Source organism: Cydia fagiglandana, chromosome 24 (genome assembly GCF_963556715.1).
Source record: "Cydia fagiglandana chromosome 24, ilCydFagi1.1, whole genome shotgun sequence".
Lineage (NCBI taxonomy): Eukaryota > Metazoa > Arthropoda > Insecta > Lepidoptera > Tortricidae > Cydia > Cydia fagiglandana.
Genome location: NC_085955.1, coordinates 4,699,168 through 4,727,113, shown reverse-complemented (window position 1 = coordinate 4,727,113; position 27,946 = coordinate 4,699,168). Strand labels below are relative to the sequence as shown.

The 27,946-nt window shown below is 41.1% G+C and overlaps 2 protein-coding genes across 2 annotated transcripts; one reads left to right on the top strand and one right to left on the bottom strand.

Moving 5' to 3' along the window:
- Nucleotides 1-7: 7 nt before the first annotated feature.
- Nucleotides 8-27,946, top strand: LOC134676203 (probable proline--tRNA ligase, mitochondrial). The gene is made up of 9 exons (XM_063534532.1): nucleotides 8-158; nucleotides 683-925; nucleotides 1,795-1,875; nucleotides 4,338-4,515; nucleotides 19,892-20,055; nucleotides 22,543-22,661; nucleotides 25,700-25,796; nucleotides 26,594-26,742; nucleotides 27,785-27,946. Exons 1-9 carry the CDS (start codon nucleotides 66-68, stop codon nucleotides 27,939-27,941), a joined length of 1,281 nt encoding a protein of 426 aa, XP_063390602.1. The 5' UTR covers nucleotides 8-65; the 3' UTR covers nucleotides 27,942-27,946.
- On the bottom strand, nucleotides 11,225-14,400 carry LOC134676175 (uncharacterized). The gene is made up of 2 exons (XM_063534491.1): nucleotides 12,547-14,400; nucleotides 11,225-11,351 (listed from the first exon to the last, which is right to left on the bottom strand). The coding sequence occupies exons 1-2, from the start codon at nucleotides 14,269-14,271 to the stop codon at nucleotides 11,328-11,330; spliced, it is 1,749 nt and encodes a 582-aa protein (XP_063390561.1). The 5' UTR covers nucleotides 14,272-14,400; the 3' UTR covers nucleotides 11,225-11,327.

Below are 27,946 nucleotides of genomic sequence, written 5' to 3'. Positions count from 1 at the left end.
TTGTCAATCAGCTGTACATATTTTAGCAATAGTAAAGTATAGGAAAATACGGTAAATTTTACATAATGCGGTTTGTATCGCAACTATTTCAACCATTATTAACTATACCAAAGAATGCGAAAATTAAAAATACAGAGATAACTTGCAAAAGTCAAAAGGTGAGGTTATATTACTTACAATCATTTGTAGCTTTATTTTGGAATAAAATACATAATAATCATGTATATTCCTTAATCGACACCCCTGAAAAAAATATACCCATCTAATTTACACAGGTTTCATTCCAAACAACCTGGTTAATTTTGAGTTTTCAGTGAAAAACAAGTATTTTAGATCATATTTTTTAACACTTGAAACTCGCGTTTTCTACACATATTTAGGGATATGAACGAGTGTACCGCGAAGGTAAAAATAATGAAATATCGCGGTAGACCCGGTTATTTTTAATTTATTAAGTTCTTTGTCAACTTCCTTATGGAATGTGCCTAATTTTTGGTAATGAGAGGCCTGTTATATGAAACTAACTTTTTGTCAGCATATTATATAGGTACTTACTTTTTATAAATAAATATTTTGTTCTCAAGTGTCTCAACAAACTTATGTGCTCATAAAATCTTGCCCATATTCAGATTCCAAGCTAGATTTTAATATGAAAGTACACAAATATTTATATACTTTCCAGCTCCTACTAGAATGTGGTCTCATCCGCCCCACATCCCCCGGTTTCTTCGCCCTCCTGCCGCTTGCCCGGCGCGCCCTAGACAAGCTGGAAGCCCTCGTCAAGCGACACATAGAGGTGGCTGGCGGACAGCGGGTGTCCCTGCCTGCGTTGACGGCTGCAGGGCTCTGGGAGAAGACGGGACGGATTACGGAGGAGTTGTTGAAGGTCCAGGATCGGCATGGGAAGAAGTTTGTGTTGGCTCCTGTAAGTATTTATGAATAGATAAACTTTATTTTAGCACTAGAGAGAAAACTGGTGGGAGTCATATTGAGAGACCGTAAAACGAATGAGTGGCTGAGACAGCAGAGCAAGGTCTCAAATGGGAATGGGAATGGGCGTGTCATATAGCACGAAAGACTGATTCGTGGAGAAAACGACTACTCGAGTGGCGACCATGGGGGGAAGAGCATTGTTAAAGTAGACCCAAGATGCGTTGGGACGAAGTCATTAAAAGGACTGCGGGGAAGAAGTGGCTCCAGGTTGCACAGGGCTGTGACAAATGGTATAAAACGAAGAAGGCCTTCACCTGCAGGGTAGATAAAGGCTAAAGAGAGAGAGCAATATAGAAATTTTATTTTAACACAGATTGTCATAATTTTACAGTTTAGACTCGTATTATTGTGTTGTGTTAGTATGTCTCACAACAGTTTAAATTCAAAAAGTTTTAGAGTTTACATCTTATTGAAAAATTAATGAGGGTTGACACATTATTGCTTAACGGCATCCAGTTGTTATATGTGGGTCTCATTAAAGTCATTGTTAACCCGTTATACAGAATTTAAGTTCTTACTATATACTGCAACCTTTATTATTATCTGTGTCACTCTTATCTAAACTGCAAAACGTAATTACAATAACTTTGTAAATTATTTTGTAGTATTCTACTAAAAAAGTACCCGATAAGATTGAGAACACATGAGACTCATGCGATTATCCTCTTATTAAATGTGTAGTGAAATGAACTCACTTCAAATATTGTATTCTTAAACAACAATAAACAATTTTTGCCATACTTAAGTTAAGTTTTTTTTTAGTCACCGAGAACTACTCATTATGTAGTTACTATGTTTCAGACGCATGAGGAAGCTATAGCAGATTTGCTGGCAGATGTTGGGCCTCTGTCCTACAAGCAGCTACCACTTTTATTGTATCAAGTGAGTACCTACCGATAGCATATACCTAGGCTAGTATCAAGAATAAAAGAATAAAACGAAATTATGGGCCTGCATGTGTTTGCTAATGTGATTACACTGGTTACACATTGTGTAAAACCTTCTAACTAATTAAATTTACCTACTTTTAAAATATTTAAAAATATATATATTATATGACATTCTTACACAGATTGACTAAGTCCCACAAAGAAGGCTTGTGTTGTGGGTACTCAGACAACGATATATCTATCTATACATATAATAAAGCTGTAGAGGGTCGAAAGTCTGTACGTGGAAGATATTTGAAAAAAAGTTGGCCGGGGATACTTAGAATCGATAACAGAACACGTTCCAACAGTTTTTAGAATTTTTGTCTGTTTGTCTGTTTATCTGTTTATCTGTTTGTCTGTTTATTGGAACGCGCATCACGTGGAAACGGCTGAACGGATTCTGATGCAAACCTTACTAATCTGTCGAGAAAATCTCCGGCCAGGTTATAAAAATTCAACCCCTAAAAGGGGGGGTAGCCACAACACCAGCTTGATTTAAGTTTGCCCCTGAATCTTATGGCGCTACTTAGGAAGGAGGGGCAAACTTTTTTCAAATATGTGCTACCACTATTGAGTACCCTGGAAAACTAACAGATGGCGCTGAATTTAATACGTAGTGACACGAATAAGCCACCGAGGAAGGATTTTGCCAAATTAACTTTATGTTTAGAAGACCGGGTATCAACAAATTTAATTGAATAATTATGTTGATTTAATAATACAACAAAATTAAACAAATTAATTGCCCCTAATTGCACAGTGCCGTCTTTTTACACTTCACGACTGCCCAAAAGAAAGACGAGTGTATATAGGTATATATTTATTTATGTGAGTTTCTTTATTCCGCCTTAACTTCTGAATGCCTTAATAACCGATTTAGACGTACGATACATCATAAGAGTACTTACGTCCGCCGTTACGCCTTCAGCGCCCTCATACTCGAAGCATCGGGCGTGACCCGACGCACGTGGCGCGCTGTACCAGTTCCAAAGCCGGGCGCCTTCGGCGCCCTCATACTAAGAGAGTCGGGCATAGCCCGATGCACTCATACTCAAAGAGTCGGGCGTAGACCGATGTACGTGCCACGCTATACGCTTACCTAATCCGGGCGCCTTCGGCGCCCTCATACTCAAAGCATCGGGCGTAACCCGAAGCACGCGGCGCGCTGTGCCAGTTCCAAAGCCGGGCGCCTTCGGCGCCCTCATACTAAGAGAGTCGGGCATAGCCCGATGCACTCATACTCAAAGAGTCGGGCGTAGACCGATGTACGTGCCACGCTATACGCTTACCTAATCCGGGCGCCTACGGCGCCCTCATACTCAAAGCATCGGGCGTGACCCGACGCACGTGGCGCGCTGTACCAGTGTCAAAGCTGGGAGCTTTCGGAGCCCTCATACTAAAAGAGTCGGGCGTAGCCCGATGCACTCATACTCAAAGCGGCGGGCGTAGCCTGACGTACGTGGCGCACTGTACGCGTTCCATAGCCGGGCGCCTTCGGCGCCCTCATACTAAAAGAGTCGGGCGTAGACCGACGTACGTGCCACGCTGTACGCTTATCAAATCCGGGCGTCGTCGGCGCCCTCATACTCAAAGCATCGGGCGTGACCCGACGCACGTGGCGCGCTGTACCAGTTCCAAAGCCGGGCGCCTTAGGCGCCCTCATACTAAAAGCGTCAGGCGTAGCCCGACGTACGTGGCGCGCTGTACGCTTTCCAAAGCCGGGCGCCTTCAGAGCCCTCATACTAAAAGACTCGGACGTAGACCGACGTACGTGCCACGCTGTACGCCTACCAAAGCCGGGGGCCTTCGGCGCCCTCATACTCAAAGCGTCGGGCGTAATCCGACGTACGTGGCTCGCTGTACGCGTTCCAAAGCCGGGCGCCTTCGGCGCCCTCATATACTAAAAGAGTCGGGTATAGACCGACGTACGGTACGTGCCACGCTGTACGCAGTGTACGCCTACCAAAGCCGCTTACTGACACAGACTGAATTCCACGCGGGCGGAGCCGCGGGCACAGCTAGTATAATATATAAATACTTAAATACATAGAAAACACTACTACACACACACTAAACACTACTTTTATTTTTATGATATTCTTTTTATATTTACTTGTACATATATAAATTAAAAAAAAAATTACTCTAAATCAAGCATTTTATACTAGGTGGCTTTCAAACCAGAAGTTGTGGGTTCAAGTCCAGGCTAGTACTATGAATTTTATTCTCTTAAATTGTATCGTTTAAAATTTACTTACTGATTAATCTTAGGTGAATTAACATCATCTTGATTCAGGACTTACCTACGCCAATTATTAAGATTAGACTACCATAAGCGTCCCCAGAAGAATCCTAGACAAAGCTAAGATAACTGTGTGATGATGATGATGACTCTGTTAATTATATTTTCAGATCAGCGATAAATACCGTGACGAGCTTCGCCCCAAGCACGGTGTATTACGAGCCAGATCCTTCCGAATGTTAGATGCTTATGGGGCACACACACTGGAACAAGCTACAGAAGTGTACCAGCGCGTAGGAGAACAGTATAGAAGGCTGTTTGACTCGCTACAACTAGACGTACATAAAGGTAGGTTTAATAGAAGAACCAAGCTTGGTGTCATAAGCCAGATTGTAAACCAAGCACGGTGTGTTACGAGCCAGATCCTTCCGTATGCTAGACGCGTACGGGGCACACACACTGGAACAAGCTACGGAAGTGTACCAGCGCGTAGGAGAACAGTATAGAAGGCTGTTTGACTCGCTACAACTAGACGTACATAAAGGTAGGTTTAATAGAAGAACCAAGCTTGGTGTCATAAGCCAGATTGTAAACCAAGCACGGTGTGTTACGAGCCAGATCCTTCCGTATGCTAGACGCGTACGGGGCACACACACTGGAACAAGCTACAGAAGTGTACCAGCGCGTAGGAGAACAGTATAGAAGGCTGTTTGACTCGCTACAACTAGACGTACATAAAGGTAGGTTTAATAGAAGAACCAAGCTTGGTGTCATAGGCCAGATTGTAAACCAAGCACGGTGTGTTACGAGCCAGATCCTTCCGTATGCTAGACGCGTACGGGGCACACACACTGGAACAAGCTACGGAAGTGTACCAGCGCGTAGGAGAACAGTATAGAAGGCTGTTTGACTCGCTACAACTAGACGTACATAAAGGTAGGTTTAATAGAAGAACCAAGCTTGGTGTCATAAGCCAGATTGTAAACCAAGCACGGTGTGTTACGAGCCAGATCCTTCCGTATGCTAGACGCGTACGGGGCACACACACTGGAACAAGCTACAGAAGTGTACCAGCGCGTAGGAGAACAGTATAGAAGGCTGTTTGACTCGCTACAACTAGACGTACATAAAGGTAGGTTTAATAGAAGAACCAAGCTTGGTGTCATAAGCCAGATTGTAAACCAAGCACGGTGTGTTACGAGCCAGATCCTTCCGTATGCTAGACGCGTACGGGGCACACACACTGGAACAAGCTACAGAAGTGTACCAGCGCGTAGGAGAACAGTATAGAAGGCTGTTTGACTCGCTACAACTAGACGTACATAAAGGTAGGTTTAATAGAAGAACCAAGCTTGGTGTCATAAGCCAGATTGTAAACCAAGCACGGTGTGTTACGAGCCAGATCCTTCCGTATGCTAGACGCGTACGGGGCACACACACTGGAACAAGCTACAGAAGTGTACCAGCGCGTAGGAGAACAGTATAGAAGGCTGTTTGACTCGCTACAACTAGACGTACATAAAGGTAGGTTTAATAGAAGAACCAAGCTTGGTGTCATAAGCCAGATTGTAAACCAAGCACGGTGTGTTACGAGCCAGATCCTTCCGTATGCTAGACGCGTACGGGGCACACACACTGGAACAAGCTACAGAAGTGTACCAGCGCGTAGGAGAACAGTATAGAAGGCTGTTTGACTCGCTACAACTAGACGTACATAAAGGTAGGTTTAATAGAAGAACCAAGCTTGGTGTCATAAGCCAGATTGTAAACCAAGCACGGTGTGTTACGAGCCAGATCCTTCCGTATGCTAGACGCGTACGGGGCACACACACTGGAACAAGCTACGGAAGTGTACCAGCGCGTAGGAGAACAGTATAGAAGGCTGTTTGACTCGCTACAACTTGACGTACATAAAGGTAGGTTTAATAGAAGAACCAAGCTTGGTGTCATAAGCCAGATTGTAAACTAAGCACGGTGTTTTACGAGCTAGGTCTTTCCGCATGTTAGACGCTTATGGGGCACACACACTGGAACAAGCTACAGAAGTGTACAGTCACCTGCAATAATATGTTATTCTTCGAAGGCTGCAAAAATATCTGACAAGGTCTTTTTTGTAGAGCCATAAGAGCGTGTCACATATTTTTGCGGCCATCAAAGAGTAACATATTTTTGCAGGTGACTGTACCAGCGGGTAAACGGAACAGTATAGGAGCCTGTTTGACTCGCTACAATTAAATGACACGTTCCGACTGGATTTCTTATTAGAGCGTTTCATTATTTTTTCCGTTTTTAGGGTTCCGTACCCAAAGGGTAAAACGGGACCCTATTACTAAGACTTCGCTGTCCGTCCGTCCGTCCGTCCGTCTGTCTGTCACCACGCTGTATCTCACGAACCGTGATAGCTAGACAGTTGAAATTTTCACAGATGATGTATTTCTGTTGCCGCTATAACAACAAATACTAAAAATAGAATAAAATAAAGATTTAAGTGGGGCTCCCATACAGCAAACGTGATTTTTGACCAAAGTTAAGCAACGTCGGGCGTGGTCAGTCCTTGGATGGGTGACCGTTTTCTTTTTGCATTTTTTTCCGTTTTTTTTTTGCTTTATGGTACGGAACCCTTCGTGCGCGAGTCCGACTCGCACTTGCCCGGTTTTTTATATATTGTGACCTTTTTTGCCACTTTTGTGTTATTTCTAGTCAGGATCGCGAGCCCTTTTCATCCTTGTAGGAGAGAAAGTGTCCTAAAATTTCCATACATTTTTCAAACTTTCCTTTTTGTTACCGCCATACAAAGTAGGTATATGGGGAAATGGTAACACAATGGGAAAAAAACTCTGGGACATTTTTTTGTCCCATTAGGATCGAAAGAGCTCGTGATTCTGAGTAGAAATAACACAAAAGTGGCAAAAAAAGGTCACAATATATTATAAAAACCGGACAAGTGCGAGTCGGACTCGCGCACGAAGGGTTCCGTACCATAAAGAAAAAAAAACGGAAAAAAAATGCAAAAAGAAAACGGTCACCCATCTAAGTACTGACCACTCCCGTCCCGACGTTGCTTAACTTTGGTCTAAAATCACGTTTGTTGTATGGGAGCCCCATTTAAATCTTTATTTTATTCTGTTTTTAGTATTTGTTGTTATAGCGGCAACAGAAATACATCATCTGTGAAAATTTCAACTGTCTAGCTATCACGGTTCGTGAGATACAGCCTGGTGACAGACGGACGGACGGACGGACAGCGAAGTCTTAGTAATAGGGTCCCGTTTTACCCTTTGGGTACGGAACCCTAAAAACGGCAAAAAATAAAAGAAACTCTCATTAAGTTAATTTCGTCGCGAGTTTAGTGATATGTATGTAATATATCATAAATAATAAGGTATAAGCTCCCATCTGGGGGAGCATACACCTGCTAGTAGGGTCAGTAAGGACATTTAGCATGCACTTTAGTGTTTGAGCGTTATATGTATTATTATAAGATTTCTGAGTAATTTGCCATCTATAGTGGAAATAGTTTAATTTGAAACCTCAAACAGCTCGACCTACATTTATGTCAATGATACTTTATCTGTGCTTTTGCTCTCTCTTGCAAAAATGGCCGCACAAGCTAGTTCGCTTTTCCTTTATATAAAACTAATAATTAGTTATAGTGTCGTTTCACTGTATAAATGTATTGAAAAGAAATAATACAATGCGTCTTTTCATAAAATCAAGTTTTATTGCATAATCATCCACCAATGAACCAGATTTTATCCAAATCAAAATTGTGCCGGCCTGGCGGTCGGACATGGTCCTTCGAACCGGATGTTTATAAAACAAGTGAAAGTTCACCACTAAAATCATCATGGAAGTCGACTCTTACACCAAATTACAGAAAAATATAGAAGAGAAGATAGATAAAGCCGTATCTAACCTCAAAAAATCGCCCAAGGCCCGGATTACGAGTACATACTTAGAAACAAGGTTAGACCTGTTAGAAGGCTACTGGAAATGTTTCGAGAACAATCATCAAGCTATCGTGTTAGAATCCGAAGATCCCAACAACACCTATTTCACATCTGAGACTTATGACAGGGTCGAAGAGAAATATATCGAATATAAATGTCAGTTAAAAGAGGCCTTGGACAAAATCAAACCACAAGCAAGCTTGCCGGCAATATCCACAGCTTACTCACACAATAATGAAGCCAATGTATCCAGTGCAGTGAAGCTACCAAGAATTATTATCCCAGTGTTCTCCGGCAAGTATGCAGAGTGGCCTACCTTTCATGATTTGTTTGAATCTGTGATCCATAACAACCAAACTTTAGCACCTGTGCAAAAGCTCCATTATTTGAAAGGTTATCTGTCAGGTGAGGCAGAGCAATTAATACGACACACACCCATAACTGATGCAAATTATGAACAATGTTGGACATTATTAAAGAAAAGGTATAGCAATACTCGCTACATCTCATCATGCATACTCAATCGATTAATAAGCCAGAAGACCTTATCCACAGCATCTTGTTATGGTGTCAAACAAATATTGGACACAACAAATGAATGTTTAAGTGCTCTCACCAACATGAATATAGACGTTTCATCCTGGGATCTCATTATTATCCACCTGGTCATACAGAAGCTTGACCAGGAATCCCGGAAACTATGGGAACACAAGATCAGTGACAACTCAGACTCACTACCAACCTTTAGTGAATTTTCAACATTCCTGGAATCCAGATTCAAACAAATCATGAAAGGTAGGCCACTCTGCATACTTGCCGGAGAACACTGGGATAATAATTCTTGGTAGCTTCACTGCACTGGATACATTGGCTTCATTATTGTGTGAGTGAGCTGTGGATATTGCCGGCAAGCTTGCTTGTGGTTTGATTTTGTCCAAGGCCTCTTTTAACTGACATTTATAATCGATATATTTCACATCTGAGACTTATGACAGGGTCGAAGAGAAATATATCGAATATAAATGTCAGTTAAAAGAGGCCTTGGACAAAATCAAACCACAAGCAAGCTTGCCGGCAATATCCACAGCTTACTCACACAATAATGAAGCCAATGTATCCAGTGCAGTGAAGCTACCAAGAATTATTATCCCAGTGTTCTCCGGCAAGTATGCAGAGTGGCCTACCTTTCATGATTTGTTTGAATCTGTGATCCATAACAACCAAACTTTAGCACCTGTGCAAAAGCTCCATTATTTGAAAGGTTATCTGTCAGGTGAGGCAGAGCAATTAGGTACTCCTGAGACCATTTTCGCCAGAACTGCTGCATGAGCTTCTGGGTGAGCTGCCATCTATGCAACGGGCTGATCTGAGAATCTTCATAGTTACGATCTGGAGCGGTTACCAGAGCTTCGCCAACTAGAAAGTGTCCCGGGGTGAGTGGACTAGTGTTCACTTCATTAGACGGTAGCTGGTACATGGGTCTACTGTTTAAACAAGCCTCCGCCTGGACTAAAACCGTTGATAACTCTTCAAACGTGAGAGTGGTACCATCTAGGACCCGTTTTAAATGGTATTTAGTAGAGGCGACACCCGCCTCCCAAAGTCCACCGAAATTGGGAGCCCGGGGTGGAATAAAATGCCATTCAGTACCTTCATTAGCTAAGGCCTCAGCGACCTCTTTCATGACAGAAGACTCGCCCTGCTGGAAGAGGACTCTCAGTTCCTTGGATGCACCGACAAAGTTTGAGCCGTTGTCGCTCCAAATCTCCTTACAAGGACCCCGACGCGCGACGAACCGTCTGTAAGCAGCTAGAAACCCTTCAGTGGTAAGTGAACTTACTGCCTCCAGGTGGATACAACGTGTTACCATACATACAAACAATGCTATGTAACCTTTATAGCTCTTACATCCTCTACCTTTGGATATTCTAATATTTATAGGGCCGGCATAGTCGCACCCGGTGCGGTGAAACGGACGAGCAATAGTTACCCTAGTACTGGGCAAATCAGCCATGAAGGGTTGATTTTTGGTAGCCTAGTACTTTATGCATCTCACACATTTACTTAAAATGTGTCTAATCAAGCTCTTGGCATTGATAATTAAAAACTTGGATCGTACATAATTTAGGGTGAGTTGGGGACCTCCGTGGAGAGTCCTTGTGTGAGCGTCACTCACAATCAGTTTGGATAAATGATGGTCATGGGGCATTATTATAGGATGCTTAACATTATAAGAATGATCGCTATGCTCTATCCTACCTCGAGTTCTCATAATGCCATCCTCGTCCAAAAAGGGACACAATGATACTATAATGCTTCTCCGGGGGATTGGATTACAATTATTCAAGTTAGTTAACTCCCGAGAGAAAGCTGAGGATTGACTTGCTTTGATACCTACCTTTAAGGCATTATCGAGCTCTCTGGCTGTCAGATAGGACGGAAACGATTCTCCTTTCAGTTTTCTACAAAATCTGAGACAGTAAGCTACTACCCTTACCGTCTTGGATAAAGATGAGTATTTAGTCCAAACACTCAACTCTTCGGATTGCTGATCCGTGGATAAAACAGTACATACATGTACTTTCATGGGCTTGGCTTCAAGCTCAGTGGATACTGGATCGGATATTGGATGCTGGTAGTTAGGGTCTTGTAGCCATACTGGGCCGTGGACCCACAACTCGAATTGGATAAAATCGGCTGGTGACATTCCTCGACTGGCACAGTCCGCCGGGTTGCTGGTGGATTCTACATGCGCCCACTGATCATGGTTAAGTATGGATAGAATATCAGTGACGCGGTTGGCAACAAACGTTGTCCAGCGGCCCGGCTCGCCTTGAAGCCAAGCTAGGACTATAGTCGAGTCTGTCCAAGCCCTGCAACAACTGACTGGGATGGATAGAATAGCGGATACTTCTCCCAGCAGTTTGGATAAAAGTACTGCCCCGGACAGCTCAAGCCGGGGTATGGATATCTGGCGGATTGGCGAGACCTTCGTTCGAGCTGCGACTATATGGACTGTGACATTACCTTCATGATCCACTACCCGAAGGTATACGACTGCTGCATAAGCGTCGTTGGAGGCGTCACAGTAGCCATGTAGTTGGATATCACTTGCATCTTGCCGAAGACCGACCCATCTTGGCATGATGAAGCTGTTGAGAACTGGCAGCTGCTCCCGAAACTCGTTCCACTCCGTCAGCAAGTTGGAAGTTACTTCCTGGTCCCAGGAGTGACCTGAAACCCACAGTTTTTGCATGAATATCTTGGCTCGGATAATAACTGGGGAAATCCAACCCAGTGGATCAAAGAGACGTGATATGTCAGACAAGATGTTCCGTTTGGTGATGGGGATTGGCTGTGGAGGTAATTTAACCTTGTAGTGAAATGAATCAGTCTGATGTTTCCATGACAAGCCTAGGATTTTAATCATGTCATCCAGCTTTATGTCTTTATCAGAGCGAGTAACCGGGTGTGGATTAATTGTGTCCATTAATTTTTGACTATTGCTTGCCCATTTTTGTAATTCAAACCCAGCTTTACTTAGCAAGCTGACCATCTCAGAATAGATTTGGATAGCTTCATCCTCAGTCTCACACCCACTCATTAAGTCATCCATATAGAAATCTGTCAGCACCCTTTCTGCAGCCAATGGATAATCTTGACCATCATCTTTAGCCACTTGCTGTAAACTTTTGACTGCAAGATAAGGAGCTGACGAGACCCCGAAAGTTACACGTAACATCCTGTAATCCTTTACAATATCATCAGAACTCTCTCGCCACACCAGGCGTTGGAAATCAGTGTCTTTGTCCACGACTTTAACCTGTCTGTACATTTTTATAATATCTGCTACAAAGCAAATTGGATAGATACGCCATTTCATAATGATATGACGCAGATCAGGTTGTAGTCGAGGACCAACCAAGAGATCATCATTCAAGGACCTACCGTTGAGGCCTTTAGACGAGCAGTCAAAGACTATGCGGAACTTGGTTGTGGATTTGTCGCTGCGAATCACGGCATGATATGGCATGTACACACAACCAGGCTTCGCAGCTTCCTGCTGGTCTTGGATAAGTTCCATGTGATTGAGTGATAAATATTCATTGATCACTTTGGTATATTCTTGCTTTAGGAGTGGATTACTATTCATCTTTTTCTCCAATGAGAGAAATCTCCTCAAAGCCACTTTCCGTGAATCCCCGTACTGACATAACGGATCCTCATCACGGAATGGTAAACTAACAACATAGCGACCTGTACTGTCCCTAGTTGTAGTGGATGCATAATACTCCTCACACGCTTGGTCTTCCTTAGACAACAAGGTGCGAGGCTGATCAGTTTCAATTTCCCAGAATTTACGGAGAGTGTCATTAATGGAGTTATCCAGAATATGGGCAGTTATAAAGTTATTAGCATGGTTACTTACTTGCGTTTTTCCTGACAGGATCCAGCCCAGAGCGGTGTTTTGTGCTGTCAGGTTGGACGTCGGATTCCGTACCATACCCTCTATCAGAGTCTGTCCATACACCTCAGCACCCAGCAACATGTCCACATGCCCTGGAGTGTCATATCCTGGATCTGCCATCTTTAATTTCTTCAACTCTGGCCAATCGTGAATCTCAACTTTCTGTGAAGGAATGGGATTAGTTACCTGTCTTACCACATATGCCTGAACAACACAACTAAAGGAGCCACAAGTGGATTGTATTTTGAATTGAACCTTGTGTTTAATTGGTGTTGACAATGGGATTTTCTCCCCACCCAGTCCTGAAGGATCAACACTACCATTTGCAGGTATCTTGTGTAACTGAAGTAATTGAACAGTATGCTCACTCACAAATGATATTTGAGAACCCTGGTCAAGAAATGCCCTAAGTGTATGACAATTTCCCTTATTTTCTACCTTAACTAATGCCGTAGTTAACATTACCTCACTATTGGGCATACTCGACCCTTCAGCAGCATGAGCCACAATGTTACTAGGGACTGGTTCCCTCTGCTCTGGCTTCTCCTGGATACCTTCACGCTGTTTGCCGTGGATCTTATCCCCTTCACTAACTCGGCTTGGTTGCGCTGAAGGTGGATGCTCGCTGTCCAGATGCAGCAGGGAGTGGTGGCGACGACCGCAGCGCTTACACGAAGTATCTCGCTTGCACTGTGTTGCAGAATGCTTTGCTCCGAAGCAATTGAAGCACAACGCCTTATTTTTGACAAAGTCCCGTCGTTGTTGTACTGAGTCCTGGCCAAACCGCTTACATTGGTACAACAAGTGAGCTTCTGCACAGCGTGGACAGGATATTGATGACGCTGTTGTAGTAACACTGAACACCTTAGGTCGCTCCGCTTCTTTTGGTTTAGTTTCTCTCTTGTTACTTGGATCGAGGAACTCTAATGCTCTGAATCTGGATTCCAGGAATGTTGAAAATTCACTAAAGGTTGGTAGTGAGTCTGAGTTGTCACTGATCTTGTGTTCCCATAGTTTCCGGGATTCCTGGTCAAGCTTCTGTATGACCAGGTGGATAATAATGAGATCCCAGGATGAAACGTCTATATTCATGTTGGTGAGAGCACTTAAACATTCATTTGTTGTGTCCAATATTTGTTTGACACCATAACAAGATGCTGTGGATAAGGTCTTCTGGCTTATTAATCGATTGAGTATGCATGATGAGATGTAGCGAGTATTGCTATACCTTTTCTTTAATAATGTCCAACATTGTTCATAATTTGCATCAGTTATGGGTGTGTGTCGTATTAATTGCTCTGCCTCACCTGACAGATAACCTTTCAAATAATGGAGCTTTTGCACAGGTGCTAAAGTTTGGTTGTTATGGATCACAGATTCAAACAAATCATGAAAGGTAGGCCACTCTGCATACTTGCCGGAGAACACTGGGATAATAATTCTTGGTAGCTTCACTGCACTGGATACATTGGCTTCATTATTGTGTGAGTAAGCTGTGGATATTGCCGGCAAGCTTGCTTGTGGTTTGATTTTGTCCAAGGCCTCTTTTAACTGACATTTATATTCGATATATTTCTCTTCGACCCTGTCATAAGTCTCAGATGTGAAATAGGTGTTGTTGGGATCTTCGGATTCTAACACGATAGCTTGATGATTGTTCTCGAAACATTTCCAGTCTTCTGTCATGAAAGAGGTCGCTGAGGCCTTAGCTAATGAAGGTACTGAATGGCATTTTATTCCACCCCGGGCTCCCAATTTCGGTGGACTTTGGGAGGCGGGTGTCGCCTCTACTAAATACCATTTAAAACGGGTCCTAGATGGTACCACTCTCACGTTTGAAGAGTTATCAACGGTTTTAGTCCAGGCGGAGGCTTGTTTAAACAGTAGACCCATGTACCAGCTACCGTCTAATGAAGTGGACACTAGTCCACTCACCCCGGGACACTTTCTAGTTGGCGAAGCTCTGGTAACCGCTCCAGATCGTAACTATGAAGATTCTCAGATCAGCCCGTTGCATAGATGGCAGCTCACCCAGAAGCTCATGCAGCAGTTCTGGCGAAAATGGTCTCAGGAGTACCTAACAACGCTCTATCAGAGGTACAAATGGACTAAGGTCACCCCGGAGCCACAGGTAGGTGACGTAGTGTTAGTTAAGGAGGATGATCTCCCGCCCTCGAAGTGGTTATACGGGTTAGTACAAGAAAAGCACCCTGGTCCAGACAATGTCACTAGAGTCGTTACTTTAAAATGTAAACATTCTAAACTTGTGAGACCTGTCTCCAAATTAATAGTATTGCCTGTTGCCAACTAGTATTACTTGTAATGTAGTTATGGTTTTTTCTGTATTCTTATCTTGCTACGGGTCAGAGCAAGACTATGAGTATGTTATTTTTATTAATATGTGTTAAATTTAGTTTTAGGTATCCAAATGGTACTGCAATTTATATGTGATTGATACTGTTACTGTATAACTTTAAGAGACTTATTGAAGTTCCTATTAGTAGTATAAAGTCACTAGTTATGTAAAACTATATCAGTGTACTTAGATATAAAAGTGTACTTATTAAAAATGACTGATAGGAAATAGTATTATTATGTTGTACCAATACTGTAATAGGTATACTTATAAGTGTTTAATTTATTTTAATTTTCATTTATGTTATGTTGTTATAACCAACCCTGTGGTTGTAAAACCTCTGATGATTGATGACACTCACCTCTGTACGGGTATATTAGTAAATGTTAACAAGTGTTAGCATACAATGTAACTTGTCTTAGTTAAGACTGTGATCTCTATTTCTATAGATTGTTATCAAACTTGTTCGTGATCTCTTTCTTATAGACTGGTGAACAGTGTACCTTGTATTGTTTCTATTTTAAAACTTTAGATAGAGTTCAAAGTTGTTTATTGATGTCATGTTAGCTCTTGTTAGTCTCGGTTGGTACTTTAATAATGTGCAATGCCTAAACCATGTTATGTATGTAATTCTATATGCCTGTTCCTGTATGATGTCATGGCGGGCGGTAGGAAGAACATGCTGTTCTTGGCGGGCGGGATGTTTGAGCGTTATATGTATTATTATAAGATTTCTGAGTAATTTGCCATCTATAGTGGAAATAGTTTAATTTGAAACCTCAAACAGCTCGACCTACATTTATGTCAATGATACTTTATCTGTGCTTTTGCTCTCTCTTGCAAAAATGGCCGCACTAGCTAGTTCGCTTTTCCTTTATATAAAACTAATAATTAGTTATAGTGTCGTTTCACTGTATAAATGTATTGAAAAGAAATAATACAATGCGTCTTTTCATAAAATCAAGTTTTATTGCATAATCATCCACCAATGAACCAGATTTTATCCAAATCAAAATTGTGCCGGCCTGGCGGTCGGACACTTTAGTCTCAGGCGACGCCGCTTGGCACGATTGTTCCTTAGGTCAAACAAAGTTGATCTGCCCCGGTATTCAGGAGATCGTACCATGCAGACCCCCCAAAAAGGGGGGGTGAAAGGGTCTGCTCCCCAGGTCCAATCTATGCTATATTCCTTCCTAGTCTTAGCAACTAGGGCAAGTTATATATCATTTTCGTATAAATTAGGGACGAGGAATTCATTTTTGAAATAATTATTATGCCTTTCCATACAAAAAAAATATTTTTGTACAAAACATGAAAATGTTATGTCATTTTTTGTGACAATTTTGGATGTTACAATCACAGTGTGGCGATTTACACTGAATAAAAAATTGGACAATGTAGCCCATGTATTCTTTATTCTGGAAAATATCACTTTATAGTAGGCATTCATAAATTTTTTCGTAATAAAAAAATAATTTATAGCGCGTGGCCGTAACGATTTCCATACAAATGGAACTATGCCCAAAGTCAAAGATTAAAAATGTTTACTAAAACACTGAATTTGACATTTTAAAAGTTTAAATATAATGTTTTAATAATTTTTCCATGCGTTTTTGCCCTTTTTTGGTACAAATTTGTCGTTTTTATTTTTCTTCCATACAAACGGTGTCCCCCCCATTTCCCCCCTTAAGGGTAAATATTTTTAAATTTGTTTTTATAGCTAATTTATACCTTTAGTAATTAATCGATGTTCAAACTTTCAGGTTAAAATGTTCAGTAGTTTAGGATCTACATGTATTTGAGCTAAAGACATTTTATTTCATAATATCCCATACATTATAATATCTAACAAAACTCTGCTTACTTCCAGACATCATACAATCTAAACCCCTGAAGATATAAAGCTGAAATTTTCAACATCAATTAAATGTGACAGGTTTAAGTTTAAGATAAAATAAAATTTTATAAAATCAACGCTTAAGGGGGGGAAATAGGTGGGAGAAAGTTTGTATAGAAGAAAAATAAAAACAACAAATTTGTCCCAAAAAATGGCAAAAACGCATGGAAAAATTATTAAAACATTATATTTAAACTTTTAAAATGTCAAATTCAGTGTTTTAGTAAACATTTTTAATCTTTGATTTTGGGCATAGTTCCATTTGTATGGAAATTGTTACCGCCACGCGCTATAAATTATTTTTTTATTACAAAAAAATGTATGAATACCTACTATAAAGTCATATTTTCCAGAATAAAGAATACATGGGCTACATCGTCCAATTTTTTATTTAGTGCAAATGGCCACACTGTGATTGTAACTAGACGTGTGCGCCGATTAAAAAATGATCGGCGGCGGCGTTTGCCAAAAAATTGGCGGCGGCGGCGTGTTTTCGGCGTGAAATTGGCGTGACCTTGACTTTCAAGTTTCTTAAGAAAAATCATTAATTTGTGGTTTCTCTTGAAGATTTGATCAATGCAGGTTGCTGCATGGTCAATGAACTACGTATAGTTCGAATATGCTGTGAATAGGATTTCTAAATGAATATAGGATAGGTATAATAACTTGATTTCCCTAGTAACTGGCTTTCATTAAGAGGTTTCCTGCTCCCAATGAACTTCGATCCAATCTGTAACTCTCCGTTTTCTCAAGCTTTCCATGGCTTATCCTATTAAAAATACTTTTTACTTTAACAAAACAGAACTTCATATATCCTTGACATTTGCTAGACATAGTACATTGCTATGGCTTCTTTTTAATGGATTTCTTGTCGTACAAGCACCAGGCTCACTGAGACGTATCTTCTTTCTCGTTTTCTCATTGCTGAGGCTCGCGACCACATGTAATTTGTCTCCATTTCGAGCAGTCATAAGCCGCATGGACTGCACGGTGCAGACTGCTGCAAGCCGAACTTTTCATAGCGTTCGACCATCTCACACATGCTCTAACTCGAGCACGTTTGCCATTCATTCGGCTTATATTAATGTGTTTCTCCGCATCATGCGTTGGATAATATATCCGAAGAAGCTAAGGGCTCAGCCATGGCATGTTTGGAATAGATGAGTGGCGATATAGAGCTCTTTCAGAGTGGAGAAGTTTGTTCTTCTAGCTGTCCAAGGTATAAGCAGCACTAGCAGCAGTCTTCTTTCGTTCGTTAACAGTTGACGGTGAATACTAAGGCTTACTCAGTTTAGTATTAGTGTGTCTAATAGTTTCTGCAACTGGCTATTCAGGTTCATTTAATTAATAATTGACGTATATTTGACAACTGTAACATAAATAATACAAAAAATCTATAATTTAATCCAAAAAACAACTTAGAATAGCTAATTAACAACACTCAAGGTCACGCTGATTTCACGCCGATCATTTATCGGCGGCGGCGGCGTGGTCAAAAAGCCCGGCGGCGGCGGCGCGCCGGCGCGGCGCACACGTCTAATTGTAACATCCAAAATTATCACAAAAAATTACATAACATTTTCATTTTTTGTACGAAAATAATTATTTTTGTATGGAAAGGTATAATAATTATTTCAAAAATGAATTCCTCGTCCCTAAGTTATACGAAAATTATATATAACTTGCCCTAGTTGCTAAGACTAGGAAGGAATATAGCATATATTGGACCTGGGGAGCCGACCCTCCCCCCCCCCCTTCTTGGGGGGTCTGCATGGTACGATCTCCTGGCTACCGGGCTAGATCAACTTTGTTTGACCTAAGGAACAATCGTGCCAAGCGGCATCGCCTGAGACTAAAGTGCACTTCCATACATTTGTGTTCCTTACTGACCCTACTATGCCGCGTGTGTGGGCGAGGGATCCTCTCCCGCATAGGGCTATACAGCCACGAACGCAAGTGTCGTTACCGGGATGCTGCTTAAAACATCTGACACAGATGAAAAGGCCTATTATTATTATTTGTATGTCTTTTCCATATCTCGGGACCATGGGGTCCCGGACCTTTGGGAGGCGTACGTGGGGCCGAAGCCAACAGCGCAGAGGCCCTTTAAGACACTTTAATCTAAAAGCAAGGGATACACATGGCGGATACCATCCCCGAACGCACAATGTGATACATCCGGAGATGGTCCCCGCCAGGTGCAAAGACTATTGCAGTGCAGCACTTTTGTGCTGCGATGGGAACTAAGGTCATGGGCTATAGATTTGAAAGTTGGATGGACTGGATAATGGGCTATGGGAGAGACTAGCGGACACCTGCCGTGACAATCAGTCTCAAAATTGTGTAAGACAGGTGGTGACTCGCCTACTCATTTAGTGGGCCCTACAACGGCCGCACGCACAGTGCGACAATAGGGCAACACTTCGGAGCGGCTGTAAGGTTGTCGAGAGGTGAGTCTGCGGTAGCCAGATCCCGGTGATCCGTTCAGCAGGCCGCCGGCGTTATGACATTTTACACTTCCAACCTGGAGCATAGGTCCCGCTCTTGCGACTCCACTCTGGCCGGCCAATCAAGGCAAGCACAGAGGCGAGGGCCAGATGACAGGGCCCTCTGGAATAGGGGTCCGCGGTGTCGCCACTCACCGTCAGCTCGCCACAAGCTGCCCCCGCGGGGTTATTATTATTATTATTAAGGTATATAAAACATGTGTTTATCATACTTAACCTTATTATTTATGAATTTTATGATATTTAACGTGTGTATGTAACGTGACGACCGGTCTGGCCTAGTGGGTAGTGACCCTGCCTACGAAGCGGATGGTCCTGGGTTCGAATCCCAGTAAGGGCATTTATTTGTATGATGTTACAGATATTTGTTCCTAAGTCATGGGTGTTTTCTATGTATTTAAGTATTTGTATATTATATATATCGTTGTCTGAGTACCCACAACACAAGCCTTCTTGAGCTTACTGTGGGACTTAGTCAATCTGTGTAAGAATGTCCTATAATAATTATTTATTTATTATTTATTAACACAGTTACGTGTATTGCAGTGGCGGCACCTTGCGGCGAGATGGGCGGTTCAGAGTCGCACGAGTGGCAACTACCCGCAGCGGCAGGGGAAGACAAGGTGTCAGTGTGTGTGGTTTGTAGACAAACCACTGTTGAGGAGAAATGCCAGTGTGGGGGGAGCACTGAAACTGTCAGTAGTATTGAGGTGGGTTCATTTTATATGCGTATCTTTTTAGTTCCTATAGTTCGTTTTTTTAGCATTAGAAAAAGACTACGCGAGCTTGAAGTCTTTTAATTGAAAAACGCTTTTTAAAAATCAGTAGCTATTACTTATGAAAGCAAAAGAATATAAATAATCGTATATGATTTGTAATTGTTACATATTTGCCTTGTTTAAACTAAAAAGACACGTCTAGATTGTTTACTATTTTTCTAATGCTAAAAAAAACGAACTGTACGCCTTAACATATTAGGTATTTGGTAAGTCTAGTTCCTTAACAATTAGGCAACAAATTCAAATATTTGAACCTGTACCTGTGTAATAATTGTATTTATCTGAACTAGAATCCTGCCCAGTTAAGGGGCTACCCGAGGCACAGATTATATAATAGTTCTTACGAACAGATACTTATCTCTCAAACAAAACGCAAATACCTACCGTTTTGATACCTACACAAAAATACAATGGAGCGACCTTCAACGCGCCGCTCCCCGCACCGCGCGCACCGGCACAACGCTAGGGTTGCTGACGCTTAGAAATGATAAATAAATACCTACTCAAACAGCGGAGTGAAATAAAAGGAAAGCTAAATCTTAAATTATACCTAATATTCCGATTATGCTTTAGTGTTTGCGAAATAGTCATTTTAAAAGGTCATATATATTATATGTCCCTGCAGGAACCGCAGTGTTTACGCCATTTTATAAACCGCGCAATAATCCCAGCAAGAATTAGTTTTAAAACTTCGTGTAATTTAAAACCAGATAGAGATTAATATTACACAATAAAGAAAAATAATAGAAAGCCCAGTTAACCAGAGCAAAAATGAGTAGGCACTTTCCGGTGTAAAGTTAACTTACTGTCGTTAAAATAAACATTTACCAAAATAAATTAAAAATTTGCTGCCTGTTTCAAATAGATAGATATCTAAAACTGTACATTTGTCATACAGTATAATAAACATTACATGTTAAATTAAAAAAATACAATAGTAGGTAGGTTAGGTACCTACCTACTATTGAATTTCTTCGTAGGTAGCTTGTAACTATCGTAAAAATTGACAGTGCGGCGCGCGGTGACGTGCGTACGTGAGCGCGTGTGGCAACCAACTGGCTTGCTTTTCTACCGTGAACGGGAGCAGATTCGTAGGTATTAATCCGAGCTCGCGCGGAGAGTTCCATAGGCCTGCCCGAGGTCTTCATCGATTTTTGACAAGTTATGAATCGTATCTCCTTTTTTTGCACTACAGATAGAATTAAAAGACAAACGGTTATCGGTTCTTCAATCTTTTATCTCCGTTTTGATCGACCGGATTTTGAAAGAAACGAATTAGTTATTTACGATACAAGTGCGAAAAAGAGGAAATTCGAAACGAGTGGCGATAAATTAAAACACGACCGAAGCGAGTGTTTTAAATCGACACGAGTTGCGAATTACCTATTCGCACGTGTATCGTACAACGTTTTACAGTACATATGGTTCTTTAAACTTTTGACATCGTACGAAAAGTGCTATTTTACGCACTAGTGCGGGAAAATAGGACCATATGTACTGTAAATTTATTTTTTATGATTTTAAACATTGTTTAAAAAACACTTTTTTCCTATCTAGTTTGCTGTGAAGGATCTTAAATGTACGAAATCTACATATTTGGGTTCGTCTTTGACGTCTCCAAAAACGTGACCAGGGTTTTAATTTTAAACTAATTAACACAAAAGTTATGGCCAGAAAACCGGTTTTTTTCCTAAAATTGTTCAACTTTGATGCTGTTAATATGATAAGCTACAAAAAATATTAGAAAACTAAGGGATTCAGATAGAAGGTAATTGGCGTGGGGCTTCCCCTTAACAGAATTTGTAACAGAAGATAGTAAGATTGACATATTTTAAAGTACAGTGAAAACACTCACTTATAAGCTTGGAGGATATAACCAAACGGAGACGCCTTGTCTGTAATATTTTGTACAAAACAGTCTGCCGATTTGAGGATGGACACGTCAAATGTATACGTAACGTAAAAATAGCAATGTCAGATAAACGTCAGTCCATATAATGTGTATGATCATTAGCCGCCTATTTTCGACAGAACGGAACGCCTATTAATGGCTACTCCGTTTGGTTATACCTAATACCTATCCTCTAATCTAAGCTTATAATTTGTTATTTGCATTGACATAGATATCTAGGGACTGGCTTTACGGGCAATAATAATGAGGCATGACAGGGCCAGTACAGCGGTGTGACACCGCTACAACGCGATTGGTTGACGAGTTCGCATCACGCGCGCGATTGGTTGATGAGTTCGCATCACGCGCGCGATTGGTCGAAACTAGTTGCGTTATACTGCGAGATTGGCTGGAATTCGTGAGTAACACCGCTGAACTAGTACCATTCCTAGTGCCACATTAGCCCGTCCTTAGATATCCCGTCAATGGTTATTTGCTTATGTTGCTTATAAGATGTATGTTTCCAGGTTGGTCACACGTTTATCCTGGGAACTCGGTACAGCAAAGCACTGGGGGCCAACTATGTAGCACCAAGCGGCCCGCCGCAGCCTATAACTATGTCTTGCTACGGAATAGGTATTACAAGGTAAATCCACATGACGACTATGTGCGTCAGTCGTGACGAGTTTATGAGCGCCTAGGGGCTATTCATAAATTACGTCATTTCAAATTAGGGGGGGGGGGACATTGGATGATGGTAGCACGACGTAGGACGAAGCGTTTTTTGGATGATTTTAGGGGGGAGGAGGGGTCAAAAATAGATAGACGTATTTTATGGGCAGCCCCTATGTGCGCCAGTCGTGACGAGTCTATGGCACTGGTCCCACCGCGAGCTAGTAAGCTATGGGCTATCGGCTATAAACACGAACAAAAGATAAGCACTCCCGTGTAAATAAAAGAGACACGGCGATATTTATAGTTACTCGCCCAGCGGTGAGCTATAAATATCGCCGTGTCTCTTTTATTTACACGGGAGTGCTTTTCTTTTGTTCGTGTTTATAGCCGATATCTCATAGCTTACTAGCTCGCGGTGGGACCAGTGCCTATGCGCGCCTAATAGTAGCTCTCGCTTAGTTCTCAACATTTAAAAAAAAACTCATTTAACTTCATATAGGTACACATACCACGTTCTACGTTTGACTTTCGATTTCTAACGAATATTTGGAATAAAGGATAAATGATTGTAAACTGGTTTACGGCAAACAATTTGCTTTTGAACGCCAAGAAAACCAAATGCATCAAGTTTACGCTACCTAACGTCAAGCAGGTAAATAACAGCAAGATTAAAATAAAAGGTGATACGCTGGAATTTTAGGACCGAACTGTTTTCCTGGGAGTCACTCTAGACTCCAAACTGCAATGGCATGCACATATAGGCACTCTAGCCGGAAAACTTAGTTCAGCAGCCTATGCAGTGAGGAGAATCAAACAGCTGACAAACGTAGAGACGGCCAGGCTGGTATACTTTAGTTACTTCCATAGTGTTATGTCTTATGGAATTCTGTTGTGGGGAAAAGCGGCAGATATTCAGACAATATTTGTGCTGCAAAAACGAGCTGTACGTTCCATCTATGGACTGGGCGCTCGAGTATCCCTAAGAGAGAAATTCAAAGAAGTTAACATTCTTACCGTTGCATCTCAATACATACTAGAGAACATTATGTATGTTCGGAAAAACATCCACGAATTCAAGGTTAACAGTGATATCCATAACTATAACACTAGAAACAAACATAAACTTGCTGTGCCCGCCCACCGCCTCCGTAAGGTTAGTACGTCTTTCGTCGGGAACTGTACACGTTTTTATAACAAAGTCCCCACTGATGTAGTGGATTTACCACTTCATAAATTTAAGTCGCACATTAAGCACTCCTTGTTACGTAAGGCGTACTACACTGTAAATGATTTTATAAACGATAGAGATGCTTTTAAGCCGGTAGCTTGATTTCATTAGTATAATAAGAATTAAATAAATATTGTTTTTTTTTACATTGTGAATTAAATATGCTAGTGTTGACACAGTAGAATTGACACATGAGACAATGATGTTCTCGCTTGATTATATTGTTTAATTTAATTTTAGTTTTGGACACTTGGAGACCTTATACATCTCTAAGTACATATTTATTTATTTGATTTTTATTTTTGATTGTACATACTTACCTATATTTTTAATGTTTCTGACACTTAGAGACCTTTACATCTCTAAGTCAACTTAGGCTAGTAATTATGTGAAGCTATATTACTGTCTTTTTATGTAACATATGAGCACAAAATGCCGTGTCTTACAGCTACATGTTATTACTATTTTAATATTAATATAGGCCGGTAGCTTGAACATGTCATGCTCGCTTAAAAGTCTTTGCTTACGGTGGCGTTGTTGATCGGGTCGCCACTTTCCCGAATGAAGGTTGAGGGAGGCGATGGCTGAGATACGCGTCATACTCGTGAACGGGTGCTGTTTGTGGAGACTGGTCTGTTAAGCTAACACGAGCTATTATACTTAGTAACTTTTATTAATTAATTACAGTGAGACGCCTCATTCTGTTCTCGTATGTTTCTTTTCTTTTAATGAATGTATTAATTATACAGGATATTGACTCTTGGAGACCTTATACATCTCTAAGGATAACTTGATAAACTATATAATCTTATAGTTCTGACACCTAGAGACATTTACACCTCTAAATATTATAGATTTTTTTTGTGTGTGTTTTTTTATCTGTATTTTGTATGTAATTCGACATTAAGAGACCATATACATCTCTTAGTAATTGTAATACGTTAGATTGAATTGTTAGTTTTATTTTATAAAATTGTTGATGTTATTATTTTTGCTTTTATGTAAATTCAATGTTGACGTGTAAAAGTGCCCTTGTGGCCTATTTGCTGAATAAATGTTGATGATGTTTTGATGATGACAGATAACAACCTGGGTATATTTTATACACAAGGTAAATTCGCCAGTAGCTGGCCACCCTAAACTAAAAATGCATTCTATATATTCACCTATAAACAGAATTCATTTTAATATAAGGGGCTAGTTATTTATGTATTTATTTATTTGCTAGAATATCATGGTTACATGGGTATATATATAGAATCATGGTTACACAGATGAGGTTACTGAAGGCTGGCCAGTTATTGAAACCTTATACTAAAATGAATTCTGTTTATAAATGAATAGAATTCATTTTTAGTTTAGGCGGCCAGTTACTGGCGAATCACCTTTCATCATCAAATCATCTTTTTATGTCAAATACATTCCTATTAAACAAACCTTTTTTTACAAGCTTTTATTTAGTTTCACCTGACCGTTATCTGTCTGTGTGTAATCAAATCTTGCAAGTTAAATTTGATCCACTTCCCGGTTTCCGATTGAGCTGAAATTTTGCATACATACGTAAGTCGGGTGACAATGCAATATTATGGTGTCATCGAGCTGATAAGATGATGGAGGCCGGAGGTGGCCGTAGGAACTACGTGATAAAACAACGAAACCTAATTGTGTTTGGGGTTTTTAGAATTGTCTCGATGGGCATTAGTTGCCTGTGGAAAGAAAAGTACAGTCGGCGATAAAAGCTTGTACCGAAAATGAAATTTTTGCCAAAAACTTATTTACAGATTACTGGCTGCAAGTCTTGAAGCACTATCCACAGACGGAGCCCTAAGGTGGCCGGAGCCCATCGCTCCTTATCGAGCTATACTTATAGGGCCTAAGGTATGTTTGGGTACTCTTTAGGTAGTGTATGGTTTTAGAGCCCATCAACGTGCACACTAGCGCCACTGCTAATTAATCGTGATTATTTAAATTTAACGACATGTATTTAAAAAACCGGGCAAGTGCGAGTCGGACTCGCGCACGAAGGGTTCCGTACCATAAAGCAAAAAAAAAAAACGGAAAAACATGCAAAAAGAAAACGGTCACCCATCCAAGTACTGACCACTCCCGACGTTGCTTAACTTTGGTCAAAAATCACGTTTGTTGTATGGGAGCCCCATTTAAATCTTTATTTTATTCTGTTTTTAGTATTTGTTGTTATAGCGGCAACAGAAATACATCATCTGTGAAAATTTCAACTGTCTAGCTATCACGGTTCGTGAGATACAGCCTGGTGACAGACAGACGGACGGACGGACGGACGGACGGACAGCGAAGTCTTAGTAATAGGGTCCCGTTTTACCCTTTGGGTACGGAACCCTAAAAAGGGGGCCGCTACGTACTGTATTGCGTATTTCAGTACCTTTTCAATACATCAAACTAGTTTTTATGTTGCTGGATTCAAAAGGTAAACACCCTGTATTTAGAATCTAAATACAGGGTGTTTACGACTACTTTACGTAACGTTTCATACACTTTGGCTGTCTGACCATTGACGTTTTCTATGGGAGGGTTTAAAATTTTTTTTGTGAATTCCGGGTTGGTCAGTATGACCTGTATATTCAACCCGTAAATTGTTGTAGGTGACTAAATAAACACCCTGTAAGTATGTGTTTTACTGATATTTTCCATTTCAGGAAGGCTCAAAAGAATGGTCCGTGTACAACTCTGAGCAAATGCTCGGCTTGTTCGACAAACTGTCGTCCTTACCGGGCCTCCGCGACGATGTCATATACGACGACCGCAACTCGATGACTGTCGGGAAACGGATACTTATGGCTGACAAGTAAGTAAGCGGTCAACGTAATCTATGAACGGTCTCTATTTCAGCGTATATTGTAGTACTAGCTTTTGCCCGCGACTTCGTCTGCGTGGAATTAGTACCAGCAGCAGAGTAAGTACAGCGCCTGGATGAAATCTAATAGCAATTCGAACATAATATGCTTTGTTTACACCAATTAACAGGCACTTCATTCATTTTCTTCACAGCCACCCCCCTTTTCACCCTCTTTCGAGATGAATTCTGACGTAAAAACTATACTATGTCCCCGGGACTTAAACTATCTCTATGCCAAATTTAAACTAAATCCGTTCAGCGGTTTAAGCGTGAAGAGGTAACAGACAGACAGACACACTTTCGCATTTATAATATTAATAATAATATAGTATGGATTCAATAATAACATTTGTAACAATAGAAATTAATAAAAAAATACTATAAATTAACTTAGAATTAAAAATTAATAATAAATTAGTACCTACCTAGAATATTTACAGTATAAAAACTTAACCCAATCATAACAGATATGCCCCGTCTAACAGTTCGGACTGCGGCAAGGACCCCATTACACTGGCGGCGTTACCTCTCTGTACCGCTAGGGCGATTCGCTGAGAGAGGTACGCGCCAGCCCTACGGTCCCCTGTGGAATCGACCAGCCGCGCCGACAAAGCCTTCATGAATGCCTTCATGTCAGATGACCAAGGTCCCAGAGTCTCAACTGCGCCGCAAACTCATAATCGTTAACTAACGTCGAGTATTTGCGGCGCTTGAGAATCTGGGCCTGGATGGATTCTACTTGAAATAACTGACACTTAATACAGTACTTCACGCTTAAACCACTGAACGGATTTAGTTTAAAATTGGTCACACACATTTTATTATGTAATCTGACAAAAAAGTGTACCTAGAAATTTAAAAGTAGCAATACTGTGGTATCGTCCCTTTTACTTAAATTGATTTGAAAGGGACGACACTACAGTATTGCCCTTTTTTTAATTTCCTCTTTTTTGTCAGACTATAATATACTTATATACACAATTGTTCGCAGAATGGGCTACCCCTTAGTGATAGTTTGCGGTAAGGGTGTTTTAGAAACCCCGCCAAGGCTCGAGCTACACTCGCGAGGCGAAACACAGTTGTTAACACTAGGCCAACTCATGTGGGTTTTACAGGGAGGGAACGAGAAAGTTGCTAATAAAATGTAAAACAA